At 45.5% G+C, this 10,563-nt stretch overlaps 1 protein-coding gene across 1 annotated transcript in view; it reads left to right on the forward strand.

The window, feature by feature from the left end:
• Positions 1–4,472: 4,472 nt before the first annotated feature.
• sugt1 (SGT1 homolog, MIS12 kinetochore complex assembly cochaperone) overlaps positions 4,473–10,563 on the forward strand; it is a 16,930-nt gene continuing 10,839 nt past the window's right edge. The window contains exons 1-9 of the mRNA XM_089008398.1: positions 4,473–4,568; positions 4,680–4,728; positions 5,294–5,384; positions 5,641–5,710; positions 6,033–6,103; positions 6,527–6,580; positions 7,611–7,636; positions 7,830–7,855; positions 8,578–8,674. Coding sequence (XP_088864524.1) covers positions 4,555–4,568; positions 4,680–4,728; positions 5,294–5,384; positions 5,641–5,710; positions 6,033–6,103; positions 6,527–6,580; positions 7,611–7,636; positions 7,830–7,855; positions 8,578–8,674 — 498 coding nt within the window. The 5' untranslated portion in view covers positions 4,473–4,554. The remainder of the gene's footprint in view (positions 4,569–4,679; positions 4,729–5,293; positions 5,385–5,640; positions 5,711–6,032; positions 6,104–6,526; positions 6,581–7,610; positions 7,637–7,829; positions 7,856–8,577; positions 8,675–10,563) is intronic.

Here is a 10,563-nt window from a genome sequence, read left to right on the forward strand (position 1 = left end):
CTGTACTGTATCAAATAAATGTACTCTGGTGAGTTTTTTGTGTGTGTGTGTGTGTGTGTGTGTGTGTGTGTGTGTGTGTGTGTGTGTGTGCCTCGACTGGGATCACCACCTTATCGTGGTGAGGCACTTTGCGCGTCTCCGTGACCCCGAGAGCTATGTCGGCTGGAGTCTTGTACTCCTGGCAGGGTCACCCAAGCCGAACAGGTCGGAGGGTAGAGGCCAGACAAAGAGTGATCCCAAATCCGCACCCAGGGGTAGGCGTAGGCGGAGTCCAACAGATCGGACCACCGGCAGCCCCTTGCAACCGCACTCACCTGAAGGTCGTCTGGAGTCTTCACTCTTGCCACTGGAATACAGTGAGTGCGGCCAAGTATGTGGGGGAAGGAATTGCGCGCCCCGTCCCTCACACTAAATCCACTAGTAGCGCAGGTTTCAGCTTCCACCATATAAGTCCACTGGCGATAGGATAAAGTGACGGGGGCAGGTCATGGATGTGACTGGAAGCTTCTAGCTTGAATCCTACACAGGGGCGGTACAGGATTGATGGTCGTTGCGAAGATGGGATGGAGCAACATTATCCTTCGGCAGCATCCTGTGCGTCTGAGCAGCCCTATTCAGGGTCCGCACTGCTCACCCCTTATAGGGGAAGGGTCTAGAAAAGGTGACCTAAACATTGCTTGTTCCACCACACCTGGGTGGCCCACCGCAGCCACCAAGGCATCCCCCCTCTGCGGTCGAAAACGAAATATAATCAAACCCATGACTATGAACCTGGCTTCCTGGAATGTTCGCACCCTCCTCGATGCTCGAGACGGGATGGAGAGACCTCGAAGACGAACTGCCCTCATCGCACATGAGCTAAGGAGGTACAACATCGATATTGGCGCACTCAGTGAGACTCGGTTCTCAGGCAAGGATTCACTCACAGAAGTTGGTGAAGGTTACACCTTCTTCTGGAAGGGTCTCCCAGAGAATGAGCGAAGACTCCATGGAGTTGGCTTTGCTGTGAAAAGCAGCTTACTCAGTAACATCCCCGAGTCCCCCCAAGGCATCAGTGAACGGCTTATGACCTGGCGTATTCCCCTGGTAAAAGGTCGCTTCGCAACTTTAATCAGCGCCTATGCTCCCACCTTGGATGCTGACGATAACACCAAAGATGCCTTCTACGAGTCCCTGGATGCTACCATATCCAAAATCCCTGCCTCTGATAAACTTGTTCTGATGGGTGACTTCAATGCCCGAGTAGGTACTGATGCCAGGCTCTGGAAACAAGTAATCGGAAGGCACGGGACGGGGAAAATAAACAGCAATGGCCTCCGACTCCTCACTCTGTGCTCTGAGCATCAGTTGATTGTAACTAACACCATCTTTCAGCTGAAAAAGAAATACATCACATCATGGATGCACCCCAGGTCCAAACATTGGCACTTACTGGACTACATCATCACAAGGCAACGAGACCAAAATGATATCTGCATCACGCGGGCCATGCGTGGGGCTGAATGCTGGACTGATCATCGACTGATCAAGTCCAGGCTCAAGCTGAGAATTCGACCTCCTCATAAGAAACAGCAGCCCCAAAGGCGTCTTAACACCAGGGCCCTGGAGTCCCCAGAATGTGCAGCCAGCTACCGCCACAAGCTGGCAGAGGGACTTGCCAGCCTGGACAACGACACCAGTAACGGTGACCTTGATGTTGAAAGCAGGTGGAAAAAATTGAGGACAACAATTCATCAAGCTGCCTCTGAGACCATCGGCTTCACTCAGAAACGTCATCAAGACTGGTTTCGATAACAGCTCAGCTGCCATACAGGAGCTTCTGGTAGCCAAGCGCAAAGCCCATACCACACTTCTCTCCAACCCTCATTCTCCACTTCTCCTCTCTCACTACAAGGCCATCCGTGGTGAAACACAGAAACAGCTGAGGATGATGGAGAACAAGTGGTGGCTCAGCAAGGCCCAAGAAATCCAGAGGCATGCAGACAACAACAACACACACGCCTTCTATGATGCTGTAAAATCCCTGCACGGCCCACGACGACAACACATTGTCCCAGTTAAATCTGCAGACGGTTCTGTACTACTGAAGGACAAACAGCTAATACTTGAGCGCTGGGCAGAGCACTTTGACTCCCTGCTCAACCAAGTAAACCCTTCAGACACATCTGTCCTTGACTCCCTCCCAGAGCTTCCAACAGTTCCCTCCCTTGATGAACCTCCTCAGTTCACAGAGGTCCTCTCTGCAATCCGGAGCCTTAAAAACAACAAAAGCCCTGGCCCTGATGGACTTCCAGCTGAGGTCTTCAAGAGCGCCGGTTATCTCCTGACACGGAAGCTTTACCACCTCATCTGCAACATCTGGCAAAACGGGACACTTCCTCAGGAATGGAAAGACAGCAACATTGTCACCATTTACAAAAGGAAGGGGGACAAGTCAGTCTGTGGCAACAGCCGTGGCATCTCCCTACTTTCTGTTGCTGGCAAGATTCTTGCAAAAGTAATGCTGTTCCGTCTTACATCGCACATTACCGAAGACATCCTCCCAGAGACACAATGCGGCTTCAGGAAGGATCGAAGCACTCTGGACATGATCTTCGCTGCGCGCCAAGTTCAGGAGAAATGCAAGGAACAAAATAAGGACCTCTATATCACCTTCATTGACCTTACAAAGGCATTTGACACAGTTAACCGTGACATTCTCTGGACCATACTGCAGAAATTTGGCGTCCCCTCCAAATTTCTCGGCATCCTAAAACAGTTCCACAGCGGCATGCAAGCAACTGTACTTGTTGGTGGCCAGCAATCTTCCCCGTTCCCTGTGGAAGTCGGGGTGAAGCAGGGCTGTGTACTGGCCCCTGCTATATTCAACCTGTTCCTGATGGCAGCTACGCTCCTCTTCCATAAGTCCATCCAGGAAGGTGGCGGCGTACAAATCCAATTCCGCCTGGATGGTAACCTGTTTAACATCAGACGCCTACAGGCCAAGACCAAGACCCTGATCAGCGACATCCACGAGCTACAGTATGCAGATGATTGTGCTCTGCTGGCCCACAGCCCAGCTGCCATGCAAAATGCCCTTGATACCATGTCCTCCGTCTACCGATCACTTGGTCTCGTGATCAATGTAACCAAAACGGAGGTCATGGCAAAAGAGAGTTCTCCAACCCCAGCGTTCACCCTCAGTGGCACACCCCTCAAGGTTGTCCAACAATTCAGCTACCTCGGCAGCATTCTAACACCCTCCTGTCTAATTGATGATGACGTCCAGGCCCGCATCCATCAAGCCTCCAAAGCTTTTGGCAGATTGCGTACTCGTGTGTTCGAAAACAACCACTTAAGAACTCCAACAAAAGTCGCAGTCTACCAAGCAGTGTGTGTGTCCACGCTGCTATATGGCGCAGAAGCCTGGACCGTCTATCGACGCCATGTGAGACGCCTTGATGCATTCCACATCAGGTGCCTCCAACGAATCCTTGGCATCACCTGGCAGGATCGTGTTCCACACACCGACATCCTTCAACGCACTGCCTCCACCAGTATCGAGGCCATACTGGCAAAGAGGCAACTTCGGTGGGTTGGACATGTCATCCGGATGCCTAGCTGCCGCTTGCCTCGACAGGTGCTTTATGGACAACTCTTGTCAGCGAAGAGGAACCCTGGTGGTCCTAAGCTGCGATACAAAGACCAGCTTAAACAGACTCTAAAGAACTGCAACATCAAGCCCAGCGATCTGGAGTCTGCTGCAGCGAACAGGCCACTGTGGCGCTCCTTATGCCACGAAGGGGTGACACAACTTGAAGACAAGCGCACCCAGAGGAGGATCGTGCGGCACGAGCAAAGACACCTTTGTGCTGCTTCAGTACCGCCTCGCCAGCCCGGTCCTGGCCTCACATGTCCTGAATGTGGCAGGATTTGTGGCTCCAGAATCGGGCTTCATAGTCACCTACAGTGGCATCGCCGCCAGCGCCAATAACCACTGTCCAATACCCCACAAAGCAATGGAAGCGACGTCATCCTCGACTTCGATGGACTGCCAAGAGAGAGAGAGAGAGAGAGTGTGTGTGTGTGTGTGTGTGTGTGTGTGTGTGTGTGTGTGTGTGTGTGTGTGTGTGTGTGTGTGTGTGTGTGTGTGTGTGTGTGTGAAATGCATTCTTGTGGATTCACGCGCATTGATGAAAAGTGGACGTACATTTTAAGCTATTTCATCGAGAGTTTTGTTTTGAACCAGAACCATTCAAGTACTTTTGGAGACAAAAAAATGTACATTTTATTTAAATGAACTATTTATAGAGCACTTTAGAAACGACCAAAACCTATGATGAAAGTGGTTGAACACACTGCCGGTGGATTTAAACGTAATTGATAATTATCTCTACTTATGTATTACTTTTCGCAATACTGTACAGTGTACACAATACAGTACATGTACATGATTGTTTTTATCAAACGAAAAAAAAATACTTCCGGTTTCTCGCAACGTCACCGGAAGTACCTTCTCGCTATAGTTCTTGCTGGCTAAAATTGAGCTCAAACTGAGCAACTTGCAATAAAACAATGGCTACTGAACTGTAAGTGACATAATATTATTTTTTGTGTATGGCACTGATCTGCGATTACGTTTTTTTTGCACGTGCTACGCTGTTTAGCTCTTAAATCGCTCTCATTTCCTTCTGGTTTAGCTGTTTCCCTGACAGCCTCGTTGACGAAGACCCACAGAAAGCTCTCGAGGTAAACATTGAGTAGCCTTGAACGAATTTTAAACACATTTATCGCATCTTCGGTGAGCAAATAGTTGCGGTGGCGCAAGGCGGTTCGAAATGCGGGTTGCTAGCTTGGTTAGAAAATAACGTGGTTGCGCCCAAGCTAACGTTAGCTTTGCTCGTCACCAGCTAACCTGGTTAGCCAAGGGAGCCTTGCAACCTCGATGTGCTCTTATAATGCAATGATTTTTGCCCTTGTATTAATGTGCGATCCAATTTTATATGTGGAAGATCGGTTGGGGGGTGACTGTAAAATTTCATGTGAATATGTATTTGCTACAAGTGGCACTCATCACCATGGTAACATGTGATACAAACTTTGTTAGCCTGAGTGTGTATCATCCAAAGGAAAAGTATAGTTTAGGTAAGTTTGTAAACTGTGTTTGAACACGACTTCAAACACTCATCAGGAAGGTGATCAAGTAGCTTTTAATGTAATGAACATTTTCCTCCAAAATTCAAATTTCATCATGCCAGTATTTCAATGTGCCGGTTCTGTACGCAACACTAATATGAATGATTTGTCTTTGAAGGCACTGAACGACGCCCTGCAAGGAGACGCTGACAACCCAGAGTGGCTCTGTCAGCGTGCCTACGCTTACATACTTCTCAAAAACTACAGCTGTAAGTACGCATGTTTTGTCCCTCGTTTTGACTATTTTGAATTATGAATCTTTCATTTTAGAGATGTAAAATCATTGGCTTCTGTAAACTATAAATTTTTATCAGGATACGCTTTTCGTGAGTGAACACTGCAGAACAGAGTACTTGTTCCTTTCATTTTTCCTTGAGGTGCATGGATGACGAGTATTTAAGAAAAACAAAACAAAAAAACAACAACCAGACCTATCACAGCGTAATTTGTGTCATTTCTTGACAGGTGCCATTAATGATGCCAAGAAAGCACAGCAGCTGAATCCAGACCTTTCCCTTGCCTTCATGCGAACAGGGTGTGTGGTTAAACTGAAAAAAACTAATTTGAATTTGTTGAGAAAAGTATATTCATGGCCAATATGCAGAGTGACTTTAGCCAGTAAATGATTACAAAGTAGCCACTCCATTTGTCATTTAAATGATTACAAAGTAACCACTCAAGTTTGCAGCCACTTTCGTGCATAATTTAGCATTGTCAAGCCTCTTGCATTTATTGTTGTTTTTAAATTTAGTTTTGGAACCTCCATCTGGAATCACTGTTATGTTCATGGACCCTTTGTCTTGTTAGAATCAGGTAAACATGGCCAGCTTTTTTTCTTGATGTTTCCACAATTACAGAATAGCAGAGTACCATATGAGCCACTTTGAGTCAGCCCATGCAGCCTTCACTCAAGGACAGCAACTGAATGGTGGGTGACATTTTTGTACCTTTTTTGTGTTTATATTTATATTGTGTAGGGAATTATTTGAGCCCCTACCAAAGTTTACTCACCGCTAAGTGCTAATATAGCAGTGGCTACTTTTTGTGGTTGTTAACTCATTCACTGCCATTCCCGTATTTATTCAGGAATTGAAAAGTGTGATGTGGAGCGCCATTCCCGAATGTTTTCGGGTTTTGTTTTTTCTTGCGGGGAGTGTCGATGAAGTTCTGGTCAGAGCTCTAACAATGTTTTTCCCTTCCACGAGGGGGCAGCATTTGCTTTGTGTCCATGTTAGCACTTTGTTACAGCTTCAGCTGTTGTTAAAGCGCGATATAAATGACAGCTATCTTTTGTTTCTTGGGTTTGTTTTGGAAACACTGAGAGTGTCTTTTGTGTTTGTTTTTCTGGCAGTTTCTGACCAGTCGTTTGAGATTTGGATCAAGCGGTGTGAAGAAATGTTGGGTGGTGAGTATATTACATTGGGGCTTCAAATCGGTTGATAAAGGGGTAGCCTCTCTTTGCGTTTGGGTGGTATTTGGGAGGGTGCGATTGGGAGGACCAGGGAGAGAGAGAGAAAATGTAGTTTTTGTTGCTGTTGTTTTTTTTTAACTCATTCACTGCCATTCACAAATTTATTCGGGAATTGAAAATATGACGTAGAGCGTCATTCCGTAATTTGGTCGGGGTTTGTTTTTTATTGTTTGGGTGCCGATAAAGCGCTGGCCATGGCTTCCGGCAATGCTTTTTTCCTTTCCACAAGGGAGCAGCATATCCCCTTTTTCCATGTTAGCACTTTGTTGCAGCTTCAGCTGTTGTTAAAGCACTATATAAACCAATATGTATGTATTGCATTGTATTTTGGACAGCCGTCCTCATTTCAAGCTCATATAACTCCAGACCCATATAATATAGGAATTAACTCTTTTTTTTCTGATGAAAAAAAGAGTAGTCCTAAAACTCAATAATCTGCGGGTCCTGGAATTCGAGTGACACTGACAAAAACCCTGGCACTGGAGTGGACACATTTTTTGCACGTCTGGCAGTGAATGAGTTAATCACCTACAAAGTACATTCACAAATCTATTGACCTAGAACCGTTTGGTTCAATTAAAGATGTATATCATTTGTTAATACCATCTCGGGAAAACGGCTTTCGACAAACATGCTTCACACTTCTCCCAGCGGCATGTGAGTAATCAGCATTGGAGAGTCCCAATTAAACCGATCCCCTTCACAAGCCCACCAAGACAGCCGACAAGTACCCCACCCCTCATCCGTGACCTGATTAAGACAACATAACATGTTTCTTCTCGTCTCATCATTCTTCTTTGCGTTTCGTATTGTCTCTGTATGTTAATGTCAGTGAGTAGTGTTTGATTTCTTATCTGTCAGCGTTTACCTGCTGGTAGAAAAAAAAACAGTGGAAAAGTCCGACGTGCATTATTGGCTTGTTCATTTGCACACGTCCCACATTCTTTTTTTTTTTGTCTGGCAGAAAAACACAACGGTGGTGTTGACACGGTGAGTTTTTCTCTGATTATCCACCTGGGGGAGGCGTTGTCCTCCGCTTTCGTAAAGGTCTGATACTCCCTCGGAAGCGTCCCCGCATAAATCACTGTGTACGGGTTTGCTTTTCGCTTTGTGTCTCGTTTCTTGCTCGTCGTAATTGTTTTCTCTTTTTATATATTTGCATCTGCGGGGCGACACGATGCAGCAAATACCAGCCGTGCCACATGTCAAGTAAGCAAGCCAAATATTTATGGGTTTCTTAGTATTTTAGTGAAATGGGATGACACATTCACACCATGATTTAACTCATTCCTTGCTAGACGATGTGCAAAAATGTGTCCACTCCAGTGCCAGGGTTTTTGTCATTTTCACTCAAATTCTAGGACCCACAAAATACTGAGTTTTGTAATTAAATAAGCATTCAATAACGTGTTAGAAACCTTAAACTATCTTTTTTCATCAGAAAAAAAGAGTTAATTCCTAAGTTTATGGGTCTGGAGTTATCTGAGCTTGAAATGGGGGTGGCGGTACAAAATACCATGCAATACATACATATTGGTTGATTTGGCACTTGAACAACAGCTGAAGCTGAAACGAAGCGCTGACATGGACAAAAGGCAAATGCTACCCCCTCATGGAAGGGAAAAAACATTGCCAGAGGTTTGACCAGCGCTTTATCGGCACCCTCAAGCAAGAAAAAACAAAACATGAACAAATTTGGGAATGGCGCTCCACGTCACGCTTTTCAATGGCAGCGAATGAGTTACTGATCATGTAAAATTAGGACTAACAAATCGAATGATGCATCTCCAGTCGTCCTCTCGTGACTGAAAATTGTGAATGACTAAGAGCAGGGATGGACAACTGGCCTTTCTCATTTTTTGACAATGGTTGGTTACCTAATAAATCCAATTTGAATGCATTTTCAGCTCATTCCTTCACGTCTCTTGCAGACACGACTGGTACCAAACAGAATCTCACGTCGTCATCTCGATTATGGCAAAAAATGTACCAAAGGACGGTGTGTGTGTCAGCTTCATGGAAAATGAGGTATGCCCCAAACACTCATCCAGTCCCCACTTTGATTCCCCACGATGCTTCGAGTGGTGTCTTGTTAACGTCAGCCCCCAAAGTAAAAATCTAAGAACAACTTACTCCTCCACCCCCCTGCATTCGCCAACCTCCTAATTGTCTTGAAGATGGGAGGCGCAACTGATCTGGGAACAGCCCCGCCAGGCAAACGTCTTTTGTCTCCCCTTGATATTTCAACTCTTCCCTTCTCTCAGCGGGCTGACTGCGGGGCACCCCAGGGAGCAACTTTGTCTATCTTTAAATAATATAAGAATAACAAATGGAGTTTACCCCCAAGAAATCCTCATTCTGAATCACACAGTCGCACATCCGTATTCCGTACCAAGGCTCCCCTCCGCGGTGTGAAGGCCGATTTTTTTTTTTTTTTTTAGGTCACTCTACACAAAGGAAATTAAAGATGAAAGGCAAGGGTGCCGTTTCTTTTCCCTGGCGGATGAGCGCGCTGAGGCCGTATACCAACAGACGGCTCAGGAATTCTTGACGCAATGAATATTAAGGCTGTGATTGTTTTAAGAATTGCCAAGTGACTCCGGTCAGTCGTTTTTGTCTGCGGTGAATTATTTCTTGGATTCGTTTAGGCCTCGTTGAATCAGGCCAGCTGTTTTTTGTTGTATTTTTTATTTTTTTATGTATTTATCTAGCTAGCTAGCTTTGTATCTATCAATATTTATCAAGCTAGCTAGCTAGCTATGTATCTAGCTAGCTTTCTAACTAGCTAGCTCTCTCTAACTATAGCTATCTAGCTAGCAAGATAGAGAGATAGCTAGTTAGCTATCAATACACTACACCAGCGGTCGGGAACCTTTTTGACTAAGAGAGCCATAAAAGTAAAATATTAAATGTTTTTCAGTGAGAGCCGCACGCACGTGAGCGCGCGCGCACACACACACGGGCATGCGCGTGCGCACACACACGCAAACAAGCACGCACACGCGGCCACTGTCAACAAAATGTCAGAATGTATTATTTAAAATAACTTTGTGATAGTACTCACCGTTAACATGAATGGTTTTCCTTTCCTCGTGATTGGTCAAAATCCAGGTAAACGATCGGAATGAAATTCAACTTGCCGGTCCAGAGGCGAAGTTACTGCTAGCTAGCCTGCACACGGCCCATAAGCTTCCACACTTGCTATCTGCAATACCTTCTCACAGAAGTATGTTTATGCTAACGTTAACATGGGGCTTGTTAACATGTCACTGACATTCGACTGTTTCATCGAATCAAAATTGCGCTTTGTGCCAACTGCAGCCCCAACAGGAAATGAACGGCAAAAAAAACGAGAATATGTATTTAGTTTTATCGGCGAGCCGTATGCAATCATCAAAAGAGCCATATATGGCTCACGAGCCATAGGTTCCGACCCCTGCACTACACACACACACAAACGGACTTATATGCTACAATGTATATTCTGAAAATTGATATTATGCTTAGAATATCTACTTTTTTTGTCTTTTAACCCCCCTACCCCCTTTCAAATTGCTGCTGTGGATTGTAAATTTGTGGGAGTATTAAAGGCTTTCTGATTCTGATATACAGTAAAGTCTCATTATATCGATATCGGTTATATCGATAGTACCGCTTATTACGATACTATTTCTATGAACGCAAGGAGAAAATTACATGCGCGCAGGGTCGGATATATCGATAGTCCCGGTTATATCAATATTTTTTCGGACTCCCGAGAATATCGATATAACGAGACTTTACTGTATATCAATTAGCTTTGTGCGCTGAGCCAAACCACAGCTGCAATTCACCACTTGTGCAGACTTTCGAGTAATGTTCTATATCAGATCAATTTTTGGCTCGCGATAACTGCGTATTTCGGCCAGCGCCAACCT

This window comes from Hippocampus bargibanti, linkage group LG11 (assembly GCF_051943395.1).
Source record: "Hippocampus bargibanti isolate YZ-2025 linkage group LG11, ASM5194339v1, whole genome shotgun sequence".
Classification (NCBI taxonomy): Eukaryota; Metazoa; Chordata; class Actinopteri; order Syngnathiformes; family Syngnathidae; genus Hippocampus; species Hippocampus bargibanti.